This window comes from Solanum verrucosum, unplaced genomic scaffold (genome assembly GCF_900185275.1).
Source record: "Solanum verrucosum unplaced genomic scaffold, falcon-dt-bn FXZP01000063.1, whole genome shotgun sequence".
NCBI lineage: Eukaryota > Viridiplantae > Streptophyta > Magnoliopsida > Solanales > Solanaceae > Solanum > Solanum verrucosum.
Window position 1 is genome coordinate 497,219 of NW_026020137.1, and position 18,952 is coordinate 516,170.

Below are 18,952 nucleotides of genomic sequence, written 5' to 3' on the forward strand. Positions count from 1 at the left end.
ATAATCTTTTAATTCTGAAGATCCAGCCTTTTTAGGAATTAGAGCAATGAATGTTGCATTGAAACTTTTCTCAAAATTCTGATTGGAGTGGAAATGTGATAGAGTGTTAATTATGTCCTTCTTCAAAACCTCCCAAAAAGTCTCGAAGAAAATCATTGGTAAGCCATCCGGTCCAGGAGCCTTCTCCTTAGCACACATCCTAATACTTTCTAGGATTTCTTCTTCCTCAAAAGGTCTTTGCAACCATACTTGTTCCTCTCCAGTTATCATATTAACATCTTGAATGTTCAGATCAGGCCTCCAGTGTTCAGTTTCCTTGTATAAATTTATGTAGAAATTTTGGACAGCCTCCTTGATCATAGCTGGATCTTTCACAATGTTACCTTCTATATCAAGTTGTTCCATAGTATTGAACCTCTTATGAGAGGTGGCGATTCTGTGGAAAAAATTTGTATTCTTGTCTCCATGTTTCAACCATTGTACCCTGGATATTTGTTTCCATGTTTCAACCATTGTACTCTGTTACTGAGTTACTCTTCTATTTTGCTTGTAGTAAGTTGTATTTTCTTATTCAATGTCACAATGAAGAATAGGAGTTTGATCCTTTGTGATTTGGCCATGTATTTGCTTTATATGTTATAACTTGTGAGGAGTATTGACTACCAATTTACCTTTTAATCTAGAAATATGTTACCTCTATTTAGTTATTTAATATTTTTTATTTTTATACTAAATACCGCTTTATTTGAAAAAAGTTTGTGCTTCGCTTCAGACTTCTCGCTTCTGTGAAGCAAGCCCGTGTCACTTTTTCCCGCTTCTCGCTTCCCAAAACATTGGTTATGGTGCTAGGGACAAGGTGTTCAGGATCGCTTGGTTACGCAGGCTAAAGATAATACTAAAAAAGATAGGGTCGAATGGGAGAAGATTGATGATGCTCAATTGTGTAGTCTGTTATGGAAATCTATTGATTCAAATTTGATGCCATTGTTTCGACCATTCCAAACTTGCTTCTTAGTTTGGGAAAAGGCTTGTGAGCTATACAGTATACACAAATGACATATCCCGCTTTCATAATGTGATTTCTCAGTTGACTTAGACTTAAAAAGCAGGACTTGGATATGTCGACGTTTGGTTGTGGAAGACGAACCAGGTTAATCCAAAGATCCTCACTCCCACGACTGTCCTATCCCTCCAAATATGTGCGTCAATCCATCCAATCTTTAAATGATTGCCTTACATGGCTATCCACAAACTTCCAACGGTTTCTTTTAAATTTTAAGTTTTGAATTACAAGTCATCCTCCAAATCCACTAAATATGGCATCTAAATTGATTAAATGCTCTCAAAATGCCTTAGTTACAACCCGTCCTAATCCCTTTATGATCAAATCATCCATAATTTCTATCAGACAATCTAATACTATTCTAATTCCCCATCCATGTCGAGCCATATGCTTTATTCTGCACCATTCTTTTTATGGTGTGCCTCATATTTATCATTGCAGGATATAACCAAAAACATGACATTAAAGGGTTACTACAACATGATAAATAAATACTGAAATCTTACATCTCATTCTCCTTCAACTGCAATAGACATTCATCTTTTTGCTCTTCCAGCTTGTTGCTTACGTCCTAAGTAGGAAGAAAATGAGGAAAGAACTGTTATGCTACAATTCAAGCTGATCCACCCTTAAGAGGCAAAAAACAAACATATTACGAATTTCAGTTTCAAGAAGTGTATATTTTCCAAAGCCATGCTAATCATACAAAGGTCAATCCTTGTTTATGAAATGAGCTAACAGCCTTTATCTTTGTGTTCCCTAATTTCTTTTTCTTCCTTGTTTTAGGATTCAGTGTACGGGTAGGAAGCATGGCGTTGGTAAAGAAACAAATGTTTTTTTATTCAAGGAGGGATAAACAATACAAGACATTGTCAGTATGCAGCACAACATTACTCCAAGAAAGATCAGAACAGAATAACGAAGAGAATGAGGCTCTGTGCACAAAGATAACCAAAACTCAGATGTTTGCACAATGCTCATGATGTCACCTTCTTCTTTTTTTGTGAAGTAATTGGTTTCACTGCTAGCATCAAGGAGACGCCTAATAGTTACAAAAGTAGTAGCTTAGCAAAAAGGACTCATGATGTCACTTCTTAACTAGTCAGCGTAATAACAATGAAGAGAGAAATACTATGACAAACATCAAACGTAAATTGGCAAAAACATCTAAAAGAAAAACGAAGTGTTTACACAAAGCTAAGCAATAATTTCCATCAGCAAGCAGTGGTGGCGCATTTGCATGTTCTTGTGAAGATGATTATTAGTTTACAATATAAGATTTTTGCAAACTAGTACTCCCTTTGTTTCGATTTGTTTATTTGGTTTTGACTTGGCTCAACCACGGAGTTTAAAAAAGTAAAGAAAACTTTTGAATCTTGTGATCTTAAGCTAAAGATATGTAGAATGTACTAAAATGTCCTCTAATCTTGTGGTCTTAAACATGTCACATGGAAAGTTAGAATTAAAGAGTTGTCAAAAAAGAAACATTCCTTTGAATGACTACAAAGTAAGAGGGTGTTTCGATTTGCTTAAAAGTTGGTCAAACCTACTTTTAAGTCAGTTTTTGACTTCTGGAAGAGTTTGACACACAAAAAATAACTTAAAATAAGTTAGGAAGTGTTTGACAAGGTAAAAAATGACTTAAATAAGTTTAAAATGACTTAAAATAAGTCAAAAATCAAAAGTAGGTCTCCCCCTACTTTTTATTTTTGACTTGAAATTCATTTAAGTTTGACTTTTTATGACTTAAAAGCAACTTTTTTTAAGCCAATCCAAATGGTCTCTAAGACAAACAAATTGAAACGGGATTCAAAGAATACTTTTGACTAAATTTAGATAATGGTTAAAAAGTCAAATACAACTTTATTCTTGAAAAAATTGTGGGATCATGAAGGCAGTTTGGGGAAAAGCATTTAAGAGAGGCCAAGGTAGTAAGTTAACCTAGAGTAGCTAGGTGGAGAAGTAAAATCAATCCTTGTTCATACATAAGAGCTGAGCTTTATTAATAGGCTAGGTAACTATATCAATCAAAAACGGAAACCTGGCCTATAAAACCACTGCTCACTGCTCCCCTCCCCCTCCCCCTCCCGCCACCAACCCACAAAAAAACAATGATATAGAACACCAAAGTGAAGGGCTTGTGACCTCAAAGTCTCAAACTGTTCATCAAGACTTGGTAGAAAAGAACATGACACCCAAGCCATTCTATACAGTGTCATCAAGGAGAAAACACGTTAAACTGCAAGAACAACTAATTTAATTTTTAAGTAAAAATCATGTTGATCAAGTTTAAACAAACATTTAGGATTTCTGATTCGTAAATTAAAACATAATTTCAAATTTCCGTTTCAGATTTAGTGACTAGGTTTTATATACCATCTAATCAATTCCTACACTAACAGATGCATCCATGACATCATCTTAATGATTAATAATTTAATATAGTGTTTCCCATCTATATATCATATGTGATGCCACCAAATTCAGATAAGAGTGCTGGCCTCATAATTTAATATAGTTTTGTTTTTAAACAGTAGTTAGGTCCATGCATTAGCTTCTTGTGCCTGCACTTAAGTGCTGCATAAGCAAAGTAAGGCTACCAACCTATGCTGCACTCAACTTCACTTTTTAAGTGAGTCACAAAAATGCCTTTAAGGCATTAAAGAATATAATTCTACAATTAGATTAGCACTTTTCGGTCATCAAAAAAAAAAAAAAAAGATTACCACTTCAACTGAAAACTCAGCAGGAATTCACAACTAGGTTAGTGATGCTACTATCTAAGAAGTTTAACCTTCTTAATCATGATAGTTCATCACTATTTGCGAGAAAACACATGTCAAGTAGTCAAAATCCAGGTGCAAGAAGGTAGAACTGCTTATCACTTCCCCTACATCAACACACCTTTTTTCCCACCTGGTCCCAAAAGATTGTTCAATCAGATCAAGTATAGGATGTCAACGCCCGCATGCACAACAAAATCAAGGCAACCTATTGGACTGGGCATGTCACCATTCTAAACCCTAAATAAGGTGGACCTGGCAAAAGAGAAAGCCAAGCACTAGCCTCAAACTATTTGCTCGGCAAGGTCAGAAAACTATTCAGAGTGATGACCTTACGCTAAATGAAACTTTGTTTTTGAGAAAAGGTAACTTGTATTATAAACAAAGGAATACGCAGGACGTATTCCAGTAATACTTACAATCAGAAATATAGAAGTGTTGCTCTTTTCCTATGAACTCCTTAAAAAGTCTAAGATACTAGGGGTATCCTCCTGTTCATGAGGATATTCATGTTTAAACCAAAAATAGAAAAGAGCTAAACAATTCAGCTTCATCTTCTCCATAGAGCAGCTCTTGTTCTCAAAACAACTCTGATTCCTTTCCAACCAAATAGTCCACCAAATGAAGGCTGGGACAATCTTCCATCTCTCCCTGTGTACCGACTGATTTCCACTAAATGAAACTTTTAACACCCTAAATACCTGGACAAATGGTTTCCTTGATGCACCTGCATTCAGGCAGTCAGGCAGCATACCCAATTCCACATGGAGAATATTAGCACTCAGAGAGAGCATCTGCTACATTCTGCAATGGAGTTGGAAATTATGGGCGTATGGACACTCGTCAAACTAGTGTGTCCAGTATGAGTAGAGCCGGATTGACGACACAACCCTACTAAAAAGGAGAAATTATACAGGTAGGGTCGGAATGATGGCACGGCCTTACGCAAATCAGATTTGAGGAGTCATTAAAAAGACGAATGGAACTACGCAAATCAAATTTGAGGAGTCACCGGAAAGGCACACGATGCTATGCAACACAGTTATGAGAAAGTAGTTCGAAAAAATCAACGGTACCGCACATTAAATATGAGAAGTAGCTCATGGAGATGTACGGTGCTATGCAAATCAAATATGAGAAAGTAGTCATTGAAAAGATGCACGGTGCTACGCAATTTGAGAGTACTATGCAAATCGAATATAAGAAAGTAGTCACCGAGAAAAAATGGCGTGAGATACTACCCAAATTAGATATGAGAAAATAGTCACCGAAAAGATACACGGTGACCGAACTTTTGCTAACATAATTTTTTTGATGAAGAACTTTTGCTAACATAATTATTGGTCAGACGGGCGGCATATATACGTAATAGCCACACTGGAAGTTCTTTTATTCTTTACACAAGATCATAGAGGCTCTGATACCATATGAGAAATATGAGAGAAGAATATTATTGAATTGTGTATCTACATATTTACATAGAGACCTTATTTACAGTCACTACAATACATTCCTTGACAAGTAAGGAAACTATATATTATATTCCTATTTCTATTCCTACTACTATTCCTAGTCCTATTCTAAGTAGGATTGTATATACATATTTCTATTCTAACAAGAGGGAAAGAAAGTCAAATGGAATGGGGTGTTTCTTCATTAGTTATCATGTGAGTGAGATGAAAAGAAAGAAATGGGGGAGCATTGGAAGAAGTTGTCTAGGATTTTGTAATTTTGCAAAGTAGCCTCTTGTTTTTAGTTTCTTTTGGCGTACCCATGAGGTTCCCATTTATATGGAGAACATTGAGTTTCTTTGTTGGAGAACCATATTTTGGTATAGGTTCTCCACTTTATGGCATACAGCTTGTAGGTTTCCCCTTCATTAATAAAATTATTTACCTTATCAAAAAAATATAGTTATAGATTTGCAGAAATTTTGGTGTTAGACATTATGTTGGCTTAGGCGGTGCTATGTTGACATTTGATATCTGACAGTATCTTGGATGTTTTATTAGTACTTATGGTTTGTGGAATGTGTGTTTTGGTTTAAAGTTATCTTTTGCAATTGTGTCCAATTCGTAATCTCCACCTAACTTTGAAAGTTTAATATGTGTTCCCATATACATGTCTAATACAACTCCTGTATCTGTATCTGCATCGATTCAACTTAGAGATGCACTACGGGAGGTTAAATGCAAAATTTTGCATGAATATTTGATTTTATATCAAAGATCTAGTCGCATTTTCAGCTTATCCTATCATAATTGTCTTCTTTTCACATGAAAGAAAAGCTATGATGGTACCTAGTAGTTAAGCCAGCTGGAGGCAGACGAAGAACATTAGAAGAGGAACTATGTGACAAGCAGAACAATAGAACCTTCATCAAACAATACAGGAAGACTCTGTAAGAGAAACCTAACATCTCCTACCAAGCCAAAAACACAAAGTTAGAGGAAATTGCCTGACGATGATAGATAAAAGACAAGGCCTTTTCAACCTTTTACTCTGTGTGTTTCTAGGGAAATCCTTAAAACATACAAAATTTACTCAGATTTTCTTCATTGGTGTCCACAAATTACACAAAATAATATAATGCATAGGATAAGGCTAAGAGCAAATGACCACTGTCGACTTGAAAGCGAAGGACACATCTACAAATACTTGCCAACCCTTCAGAAGATCTCAGAACAGTAAAATTTTCAGACCTTAATTGCATCTTGAAACTTGTTCGAAAGATCCAGCCTCAGATTTTGACCCTCGGATGACACCCGTTTGCATTCTTCCTGCAAATTACAGAAAACAGACAACTTAAAGTCATAGAAACTTATAATCAAGGGCAATACACAGAAACAACATAAACTGGAGAGTAACAAAATATTATTAATTGATCACCTATATCGAAGCAAAAAGTGTAAAAAGACAATATAGCAATAGCCTGGTATGTAAAGTAGGTGGCATAGCAATGAAACATATAAACAACCAATAAGCACGCCTCACGAAAAGCCATGACTTTATCCCAGAATAAATGGCACGATAATACAACTGCCACTCTACTTGACACAGATTTTATCCATCAAAGTATGAAAATTGAGAAAAAGGACATCCTTATGGAAAAAGGGAGTTATAATGAGCATTTAAGAATTTCAAAATGTAAATGATAACAACCTTGAGAACTGGAAATCAAACAAGTTACAAACTTTGAAAAAAAAAGTATGAAAAAAGGACTGGCCATCTCTAATGTCATCTAATAATTAAATGATGATAATCTAGATAACAGTCAATTAGCGCACTTACTGTTAAATGAAAATTGGGGACACTAACTATGACAAGAAGAGAGACGATCAATTAATGACAATAACCCTGTTGAACTATATTTATCATCTCAACCTAATTCAGGAAAGCAGTCTGACATTGGGCTGTATAGTTACTAGTATTCACTGTTACAAATAACAACTTGGAAAATCTCTTTGGACTTGGGCTTCTAGACAGCAAGTTGTTAAGGAGAAAAAAGGTAACAGAGACTTTAAGATGACGAACTAATGTCAGAGTATGTGCCAAAGGAATTGTATATGCCAAGTAAAAGAGCAAGTCATTGATGCTCTTGGCAATTACTAAATTACTAGAACTAAGATCCACCAAGTAAATGGTGTATAGACATCTAAGAAGAGATTCCTCTTGTACTACTAAGGCTGGACGTGAGGTTTGGGTGCAGCAATTCCTCGCCTAAGAATATACAGAAACTTTATTAAATATGCAATAGACCTTACCATTAATACTTTGTTTTGGCGCTGCAACTCACGGCACAATGACTCCAATTTATCCCGAACAGCAATAGCTGAATTAAACGAACGAAAGATGTGAGTAGTTCTTATGCCAGTTCATAAGCAGGCGCCTTGGTGGGATGGTTTTGCCTCCAACAAGGTACATGTTCTTCAAAACATATTCACTTTAGAGCACCAAACAAGCCTCCCAAATGTGAAATAAACCATAAATTGTGAAACCAAGAAAAAAAGGATTTCTATTGAATTGCAAAATAGAAAAAACTTTTAGTCTACAGACTATGTATCTGCATGATAGCTAAATTAAACGAACGAAAGAATCAATTATGCTCCCTGTGTTACCTCTGTGGTGAACAGGCAGAGACAATTAGCCATTTTTAATTACATTGTAAATGGGCAGATCAACTGTAGAAAATCTTTATCAACCTAAGGTAAAATAGATTAATAATGCCAAGAAGCATTAAAGATGTCTTAAAATGCTGGAATAGAGATGGAAATTCAGCCAAGAAGGAGGAGAGATGGAAAATTGTCACGGATTGTATTTGGTGGTCTATTTGGGCAGAAAGGAACCAGATATTTTTCGAGAATTAGCAATCCATTCCATCACCTTTCTGGGCATAGTTGATCTTCTCATCATCCTACGATTCCTTCTTCCCATTAATACCATTCAGAATTCCCAGATGCCATCAAGTGATATTGAATGACTTCAAGCCAGCATTAAAATATATTATATTCTCCTTCATTCTTGGTCTGATATGGTACTTCACAAAAACTGGTTAAGAAAAGGAAAGGTGGCTGTCACAGAAGGTGACAGCTAGGTGAAGAAGAAAGATGGGTACAATCTCTGGGAAATTTCACCGGAGAAGGATGATTCCCCTACTAGGAAGTAGGAGAGAGAAATGTCGCGGGGGATGTGCTTGGGAGCTTTTTTTATGCTTTGATATATTGTAATGCTGCTTCTTATTAAAAGAGTACTGCAACATTAATAACTACTCCTAGTGATGTGCTTAATTACATTCACAATTTCACATATATAATTCTGGTCATTCATACCTTTGTTGCTATCAAATTTCTTTGTAAACAGAATGGGTTGGGGAGAGAGAGGCTTAAGATAAGGAGACCCTCTGTCCCCTTTCCTCTCTATCTTGGCTATGGAAGGTCTGGACAGTTTAATGAGAGTTGCTACTCAGAATAAATGGATAAGGGGCTTCTCCATCAAAACAGGGTGAATGATACAATGGAACTGATACATTTATTGTATGCAGATGACACAGTGGTATTCTGTGAAGCAGAGCAGGAACAAATTTGCTACTAAAGAGTGATCTTGGTGGTTTTTGAAGCTTGCTCGGGACTCAAAGTTAATTCATTCAAGAGTAATATTTTTCCAATAAAGGAGGTGCAACAGATTGCGACTCTGGCAAATATTTGAAGTGCAAGACAGAAGAGTTGCCTACAGTCTACCTAGGCATGCCTTTGGGCTCCAACCACAAAGCAGGAAAAATTTGGGATGGCAAAATTGAGAAATCTGAGAAGAAATTGGCTATATGGAAGTCTCAATATTTATCTCTAGGAGGAAAAGTTAAACTAATCAACTCAGTATTGGATTATCCCTTTTTGGAGGTAGCCAGCATACCCTTAATCCTGAAGAATTCAACCTTACCAGTTTCAAAAAAAAAAATCAACTCAGTACTGGACTCTCTACCCACATATGTGATGTCCCTTTTCCCTATTCCTAGTAAGGTTGTCAAGTCTATAGATGCTCTAAGAAGAAATTTCCTTTGGGAACGAAATAAGATAGAAAAGGGCACTTGGTTAAATGGCCTAAAGCACAACAAAGTAGGAAAAGTGGGGGACTGGGAGTTAGGAACTTAAAGCTTCATAACAAGAGCCTACTTTCAAAATGGTTGTGGAGGTATGTTCAGGAAGAGTGGGCTTTGTGGAAAGAAATTTTTTTTTGGGTTTCCCACCCGGTGTCCGGTACCCACATTGGAGCCCAACTAAATCAGAACTCGCGCTGGGAAGTCCCACATTGAGCGGTAAAGCACTCCTAACAAAGGCGACTCCGCACCCAGGTCTGTGGAAAGAGTAAACACATCACAAATAGGGCAGCAGCATCACTGGTGTACTAGTGAAGTTATTGACACTTATGGTGTTAGGATGTGGAGGACCATCAGGAACTTATGGATGACTCTCAAAAGCAGCTTAAATATTATTGTGGGCAGAGGACATAAAACTAAGTTCTGGACAGATGATTGGTGTGGCAATGGGATTCTAAGGGACTTGTTCCCTGGTCTTCTCTCAATATGCACAAACCCTAATAGCAGGATAGAGGAGATGTGCTCTCCACAAGGTTGGAACCTAGTATTCAAAAGGATGTTTAATGATTGGGAGATTGATAGAGTGGTGGAGCTCGTGAGCTTTTGATTGGTGGATTACATGGAACTACTCTAGAGCCAGACAAATTAACATGGAGACATCACAATGATGGGATGTTTTCTGTGAACAGATTATAAAATTGGGGACTTAGAGGAAGTGCAGGAAGATCCACAAGACCTTGGCGTACAATATGGAAACAAGTGGCCCCTACCAAGGTGAAGTGCTTCACTTGGCTGGTTGCTAGGAAGAGTTGCCTGACTCGTGATGCAATGCAGAAGAGAGGCATCAACATAGCATCTAGACGCCTCCTTTGAAAAGAGGCTCTGGAGACTTAACAAGCACATATTCATGCACTGTAAGGTTACTGCTCAGGTGTGGGATCTGTTTACTAGCATAGTCAATGAATACTGGACTATGCCAGAACACACTTCTGACCTCTGAAGTTGTTGGATCAAAAGAGGAGGTCATAAGAGTCAGAAAAGAAGGTGGAAAACATTTCCAGCGTTCATCAGATGGCTTTCATCAAAGGGAGACAAATAATGGATGATGCTCTTATTGCTAGTGAATGCATTGACACCAGGATTAGAGGAGATGTGCCTGGAGTTATGTGCAAATTAGTTATTGAAAAGGCCTTTGACCACTTGAACTGGAGTTTCTTGTTGAACACTCTCAGGCAAATGGGATTCGGGAGAAGGTGGATTAAGTGGATAGAATTCTGTATCAAAACTACCAGGTTCTCCATTCTGATAATGGAGAACCTGCAGGTTCTTTTCCAGCTGAAAGAGGTCTCAGACAAGGGGATCCCTTGTCCCCTTTCCTGTTTCTTATAGCTATGGAAGGGCTAGGCAGTCTGAAGAGAAGGGCTGCAACAAACAACTGGATAAAAGGCTTCAGCATTATGAACAGGAACAATGAAATCCTGGAGGTGACTCACTAATTATATGCTGATGACACTCTGGTTTTCTGCGAAGCTGAACAAGAACAAATTTGCTACCTAAGGGTGATACTAGTGATCTTTGAAGCTTGCTCTGGGTTGAAGATTAACTGGAGGAAAGCAATATTTTTCCGGTGAAAGAAGTGCAGCAAATTCCGTCTCTGGCAGATATTTTGAGGTGCAGGATAGAGGAGTTGCCCACAATTTATTTGGGAATGTCATTGGGTGCTAATCACAAAGTTGTGAATATATGGGATGGAATAATAGAGAAAACAGAAAAAAGACTAGCACTTTGGAAATCACAATACCTTTCCCTGGGAGGTAGAGTTGTTTTGATCAATGCAGTCCTAGATTCTCTGCCAACATATGTAATGTCTTTATTTCCCATCCCCGGTGAGGTGGTGAAAATCTTAGACAAGTTGAGGAGGGATTTCTTATGGCAAGGAAGCAAGATTGAAAAAAGTTTCAACCTGGTAAAATGGAGCACAGTTCAGTAAAGCAAGAGTTTTGGAGGTCTAGGAGTAAGGAACCTAAAGCTTCATAATAAGAGTTTACTTATCAAATGGCTATGGAGATTTACTCAAGAAAATCAGTCCTTGTGAAGGGATATTATCCTTCATAAGTATGGTCCGGAGGGGTAGTGGTGCACTAATAAAGTGACTAATACATATGGGGTCGGGGTTTGGAAATCTATCAGGAATCTATAGATAACTCTCAAACTAAACACTAAAGTTAGAGTTGGTAGGGGAGACAAGATACTTTTTTGGGAAGAGGACTGGAGTGGTCATGGCACACTTCACTCCCTTTTTCCTGGATTGTTCTCAATAAGCTTGAATACTGGATGCAGTATACAAGAAATGTGGTCCCCTCAAGGGTGGAACCTGACTTTCAGAAGACCCCTAAATGATTGGGAAATACCATGGGTAGTAGATTTTCTAAACCTAATAGGAAACTTCCCGAGCACTAATACAGATTCAGACAAACTCATTTGGAGGCACCACAATGATGGAATTTCACTGTTAACAGAGTATACAAAAGGGGACTGAGTGTTGCTGCAGGCAGGTCAACTGGACCTTGGAATACTATATGGAAGAGTGTGGCTCCTAATAAAGTGAAATGCTTCACTTGGCTAGTAGCTAGGAAAGCATGCTTGACACATGAGGCATTGCAAAAAAAGGGGGTCCATCATAGCATCTAGATGCCTCCTCTGCAAGGAGGCACTAGAAACCAACAAACACCTTTTCATGCATTGCAAAGTAACGACACAAGTTTGGGGCTATGTTCACTTCCATTGCTGGAATCAACTGGATCATGCCTGAACATACTGCAGACTTGCTTAGCTGTTGGATCAGAAGAGGAGGAAGCAAAAGCCAAAAAAGATGGTGGAGGACAGTCCCAGCCTGCATCTGGTGGACCATTTGGAAGGAGAGGAACCAGAGGATCTTTGAAGGAAAAGAATCCTTTATTTTGAAGATTAAGTGGAAAGTTATTACTTCACTAGGTTTTTGGTGTAAAGACCAGAGTATAGAAGAGGAAATCCAACTAGTGGATTTTATAGGCTCTTTGTAAGTATCTCTCTTTTCTTTTTTGTAAACTTTTTAGAGGTGGCCAGCATAGCCTTAATGCTGAATGAATACAAAATCCAGCGTGTATTTGGTGGACTATATGGAAGGAAAGGAATCAAAGAATTTTTGAAGGAAAGGAGTGTACAATACAGAAGATCAAATGGAAAGTAATTACAATTCTAGGCTTTTGGTGTAAAGAATAGGATATAGAAGATATAGAAAAGGAGATCCAATTAGTGGACTTGATAGGATCTTTGTAAGTATTTTTGTATTTTTCCTTTCTTGTAATCCGCATAACCATTAATGCTTAGGAATACAAAAGGTTACCAGTTTCCAAAAAATAGAAAAGAATGGGTCGGGGATGAGTTAAAGGGTGGTTTTGTAAAGTCAATCGAGTATTTAAAATTGGGGATGGGTCATTTGTTTCTAAACTCGTCACATGTCTCTATCAAAAATAAGGGAAATTAGTATAAAAGTATAACTCGAGGGTATATTTGAACCTAAAGTATTACAGGAGGGTATATTTAGCTCAAAAGTATAACGAGAGGTATATTTAAACTATTCTAACAGTACAGGGGCATATTTGATGCTTTCCCATTTCTAGTTTCCTAGTCTTTTTAGTTAATCAACATCACTTCCGGGAAGTCACTTGAATAAAATAATTAGCATTAGTTTAATTTAAACAATAGTTGATAACAAGTTTTTGTGGGACAATAATTTCATCATTGTTGACCATGTATACTTGTGAGTGCATTTAGCCTCAACATGTGACATTAAAACCTGACAAATTATCATCGCTTGTGAAAAAAATATAAAATTATCCATATCCAGAGGAAATGGGGAAAACGAATTATGAAAGACAGGAAGCCTGAAACAGAAAAAATAGCAAAATTAGGATTATAACAGGACACCTGAATCTCTTTCTGCAAGAACCTGCTGATACTTCAAAGTGAATTCCAAAAACTCTTTTTCAGACTTAAAGGTACGTTTTACCGTCTTCCGTTTGGTTTCAGAGGCTTCCTAACACATGAATATAACCAAAAGAGTGAAGTTACAAAACATTCAGAAAAGAATGGAACCTGCATATAGCTTGATATAAGAAACAACATCCTAAAATTTGATAGCAAGAAAAGAAACAGAAAACACAAACCTCATTTTTTTTGTTAGTAATGGGGAAATAAAAAAGAAAAAGCAACAAAGAAGCACCCTATAGTGACACTAATACTTCTTTTTTTTATGACAAGGGAAACCCGCAGCCGCTACCCTTTGGATGCGCACAGGGTAAAACCCTCGCTCCTATGCAATAGCTCGCAAACCACATAGGAGAGGTAACCCGCACTAGGCAAGCCTGGTGCCTATAGTGACACTAATACTTGCAACATATTGAAATAGTAAGTATGTAATATAAGAGTAGTGAACATGATTACTATCTATAGTGACACTAATTATGCATGTTTAAGTAGTGAACTCTGGATTTTTGAAGGATTATTTGTATACTAAGATCTCATTTATAGCATCTCTTACTGCAGCATTTCTACATTCTCCAAGAACCATCTCTTGATTTCCTTCACTTGAGAATCGTTACATATTCTTTGATCAGTACTACGATAGATGATATTTGAGTTTGCTTTGTCAACGAATTTCTTAATTTTATTTGCAATATCAACCCATCCCACATCCTCCGTGATTACAGGAATGATCATGACGTCCTTCTTACCTTTGATAGAAACAATCCTAGCATACCTCAGAATGTTGAAGTTTTGAAAAATATAATAGGACAATGTAAGTTCTACAGTCCTCCATCTTCCGCATATTTTCCCTTTCGGATGCAAGTCTGAGGCACTTGCAAGACACTTAAGAATATTGAATCTTAAAAGTGATTCTACAAAGTTCTTACTCCTTTGAAGATATTCTTCTACCTGAATATAAGCAAGGATGCAGTAGGATCTTGATTCAAACATGCTTTAGATATCTCTTCTGTTTTTCATGCTGGAATGTGTTGATAGCAGCACCAGAGTGAGAGTTTGTACTACTTTTTTGTTTGACGATGGTATCCAAGTAAGTTTGTGCACTACTCGATTATTTCACCGGATACTTTCTACTTGCCACCAACACAGATACCGAATAACTCTATTCACCAACTTATGCCAATGTGAAGAAATTACCTCCAAAGTTTGTCTCCACACCTCCAACTTAGCGTTCACTCCATTGCGTGTCTCATCAATCAGGACTATGTCATTCGCAAATAACAAACACCATGGCACCTCATCTTGAATGTCTCACGTTAATACATCCATCACCAAGGCAAAACAAAATGGGCTAAGAGTTGACCCCTGGTGTAACCCCATCTCCACAGGAAAGTGCTCCAAGTCTCCTCCCACCATTCTTACCTTAGCTCTTTCATACATGTCCTTTATCTCCCTAATGTAGGCCACCGATACACCTCTTGTCGTCTAGCATCGCCACAAGACTTTATCAAATGCCTTCTCAAGGTTAATGGACACCATATATAAGTCCCTCTTTCTTTCCCGATATTTTTCATCCGTCTCCTCACAAGATGGATAGATTTTGTGGTCGATCTCCAGGGCATGAATCCAAATTGATTCTCAAAAATAGACACACCCCTTCTCACTCTTATCTTCACCACTTTCTCCCAAACTTTTATAGTGTGACTTAACAACTTAATACCCTTGTAGTTGTTGCAATTTTGTATATCAGCTTGGTTCTTGTACAACGGAACCATTGTACTCCACCTTCATTTCTCGCATATCTTAGCCACTCCAAACCTGCTCTATCCGTGCTCTTTGAGAACTCCATTGGGGTCTCATTTGGTCCTGCCGCTTTTTTGTTACCCATTCTACTAATAGCACGCTTCACTTCCTCAACCTTAATACGACTACAATACCTGAAATCCCAACAACTATCTATTTTTACATTGTACAGTCACTACTGACTTATGGAGTATGTTTTGTCTTAATTTGGTATGAATTGGGTAATGCCACATAGCACCAAAGAGGCCTTTGAATGCTGGTCCAATTGGAGAGTTGATAAGGTCATCAAGCCAATCTGGAAGATGATATCTACTAGTATCATTTGGTGTGTATGGTCAGAAGAGAACAACGGGTGTTTTGAAGGTTTATCAACTCCATATCACTCCCTTAGGGATAGCATTTGTATCTATATAGTTGGCATAATCTTTCACCCATATATTCTCCTGAGTACTTTTTGAACTTTGTTAGCTCGCTGGTAGTAGTTTAGTCTTTTTTGTAATTAAGCTAATGAAATTGTCATCTTCCTAACTTTTGTACTATTCTGCATCTTCTTGATGCCAGCAATGAAATTTCTTATTACTTCATCAAAAAATTTTAACACATACCTCCCTAAAACATTACTACCTATCCCTTAATTCATATGATTTAGTTTCTGCCAAGAGAAAGTTTTCCTTTCATTTCCATTTTGTGTTGATCACATAAACATGGTTAACTGATCAAAACAAATTACTGACACGGATTTCCTCTCATTGACATAACCTAAGCAAAAGTTACTTTGTAAATCAAATTGTGGTTCACAGAGTCCGTTGGCGCAGATTAGGACAGAAATGAAAGAAAGAACAACAGACCTGTAGAGAGTGGAAAGAAAGAACTGATGGAACTGGTCTACCATAAAAACTAAGAGGCATACAAAAGATTAAGCTGTAACATGGGGAAGAGAATTAATATAGCAGGAGAATCAATTTGTCAAAAAGGTGGTCACAAAAGAGGATAGAACTGGCAGTGCACATATCCCAAAACGAGAGAAATAGCCATTTTATTCCATGTTGTAAAAACCAAAGGATCCAATTTGAGAAATGAAGAGTCTACTATGTTTATGCAGAAACATGACTAGATTAGATCAAAAAGCAGGAAATTGATAGCTAACGAACATATATAACATAAGGAAATTGATATTGATGTTTACTGACTACTTTTTTGTTTTCAACACTCCCTGGTAATGATGTCTCCTTGAGAGCTGAATTAGTTTGGCTCGGGTCTCCTCCAGCTGCGGGAAAAGAAGTATTACTTAGAGCAGGCTGATTTTAAATAACCTAAGATGAAACAATGCTGCAAGTAGAAACATCATGAAGAAGTAAAGAGCTACATGCAAGCCTATAGCCATTCAGATATACAACCACAAAAGAAACTGCATCAGACATTTCTTTGAAGCAATGAACATCATGATTTAAAATGTTATCAGCCATTTTTCATTTCTAATGTATATCTCTTTGGAAGATAGAATTTACCACTTAACCTAACACTAATATGATCATATGAAGTTCAGGTCAGTTTACTTGACATATGAAAGGATAATTTCTGAAAAACATAACATGCTTTTGAAGCTCCAGCGTTTTATTATTCAAGCAAACGGAACAGCAAATGGTTTATTATCTTCCAATGTTTTTGAACTGCTTCTAAATGTTCCCTTCCAATTCTCCATTTCTGTCTTATCTCAACAAATTCCCATCCCATTAACTATATATATTGACAAACATGATCCATTTTAAAGTGAAGAATGGATTTAATGTTTCCATGTAACACTCTAATAACAGATAATGTAACTGTAAACGCAGAAAATAAGAGAGAAAGATACTTACAGTCCTCCATGTTGGGATGTAATTTCTTAGAGTTGGTATGGTGAGATGCATTTAAGTGGTGAGGTGGGGGTGGCAGTGGGTCAGTGGTTGAGCTGAAACCATCTGGCAACGATTCTGCCTCTGGAAGCTGATCTGCGGCAGGGTTCTCAGTTTCCATCTTGTTGAACACAAATACAGATTTTCAGAAAGGGGGTTTAATGGGGAAAACACACACAAATATGTTATGTTAAGAGTAAATGCCCTAGTAAGTGTCAGAGAGGAAGAGGAGAGGTCTGGCTACAACAGGGTTCAAGCTGACACTTATATTACTGATGATGATGATGATGACGATGACGATGACGATGACGATGACGACAAACACAAATGGCGGCTCCTTCCATTTATCTACCGGGTTTCGTCTTCAACATTTCACACTATTTTGATCGTGTTTTAAAGGGGGGGCGTCAGGCGGGGTTTACTCAGTGCCTCGAGACGTAAGGGTAGCCTATAGATCTTTCAATTTTTTATTTTAATTTATAATACAATATAATAACACAAAATTATAAAAATACATCAATACTTTAAAATAATTATAAACATGATTAAGAAAACTCATATGAAATAAAATTTCTAACATGATTATATAAATATAAATAATCTAATATCTTAACTTTCTATTAACAAGAAAATCATTATTTCTAAAAATATTTTTTTATCATACGATACAATTTACCCTCTAAAAGAAAATAATTAATAAAACTTACTAGTATTATAAAAAAAAAATACTCCATCGTGAATAAAAATAAAATTACTTTCAAATAGCTAAATAAAATATGATAATTTTGAGAAATAAGACAAAATCATGAAGACCAATGATGATAAGTGAAAAGTAAAATTTCACATGTATTTTTACAAGAAATGTTACGTAATATATAATTCACATTTTTATCAAAAAAAATAGTAAAGATGTGAAACTACAACTTGTTATTTGAGTTACTCTCAATCTTCGTATCTCTATACATTAAAAAAACTATTAAGTATCATTCACTTATTTAAGAATTATGAGGGTCTACAATGCTAACTAAAGATTTTAACACATAGGGTGTGTTTGGTATGAAGGAAAACATTTTCCAGAAAATATTTTTCAATTTTCTCATGTTTGGTTGGGTTAAATGTTTTGGAAAATGTTTCCAACTCAACTCATTTTCCTCAAATTTAAGGAAAATGACTTCCCTTCAAAACTTATGTTCTGTTTGGAAGGATACCCTGGTAATTGGATTTGGTGTAATTAGGTGTAATTACATTGTCTGTCATGTTTGGTTGGACAGGTAATTACTTGGTCAGCATGTAATTGGTGTAATTAACCGGGGGTAATTACACTCTCCAATTCACAAGCAGGGGTTGTGAATTGCTGGTAATTACATGATGTAATTACCAGTTGATTACTTTTTAATTTCTTTTTTATTATTTCTATTTTTATTTTTATGTTTTAATTTTTTTTTACTTCTATTAGTTTAAGTTTTTTTTATTATTCTAAAAATTATCTATTTTTTAATTGTTATTATTATATTTCATTTTCTTTTCATTCTCAATCTTACTTCATGTGATTCTATGCAATTTTTCGTATTATCTATTTCTTTATGCCATGCTTATTTTCTCATTAGCATAATTTTATTAGTATTCTAATTTTTAAATTAATATAGAATTTATTGTTAAATAAGGTTATAGACTTGTGTTTTCTTTTTAAAAATAAAATAAAAACAAATCATATTTATGTATGCTATGTTGAAATTTGTGATATGAGTATTATGTTTAAACTTCTTTTTGAAACTGATAACTTATTTAT

At 36.3% G+C, this 18,952-nt stretch overlaps 1 protein-coding gene across 1 annotated transcript in view; it reads right to left on the reverse strand.

Moving 5' to 3' along the window:
* Window positions 1-17,312, reverse strand: part of LOC125827509 (uncharacterized) — a 34,919-nt gene extending 17,607 nt beyond the window's left edge. The window contains exons 1-6 of the mRNA XM_049506805.1: window positions 17,128-17,312; window positions 16,459-16,535; window positions 13,409-13,517; window positions 7,611-7,678; window positions 6,549-6,626; window positions 1,570-1,634 (exon numbers count right to left, since the gene is read on the reverse strand). Of these exons, the coding sequence (XP_049362762.1) occupies window positions 1,570-1,634; window positions 6,549-6,626; window positions 7,611-7,678; window positions 13,409-13,517; window positions 16,459-16,535; window positions 17,128-17,284 (554 nt within the window). The 5' untranslated portion in view covers window positions 17,285-17,312. The remainder of the gene's footprint in view (window positions 1-1,569; window positions 1,635-6,548; window positions 6,627-7,610; window positions 7,679-13,408; window positions 13,518-16,458; window positions 16,536-17,127) is intronic.
* Between the last annotated feature and the right edge of the window lie 1,640 nt (window positions 17,313-18,952).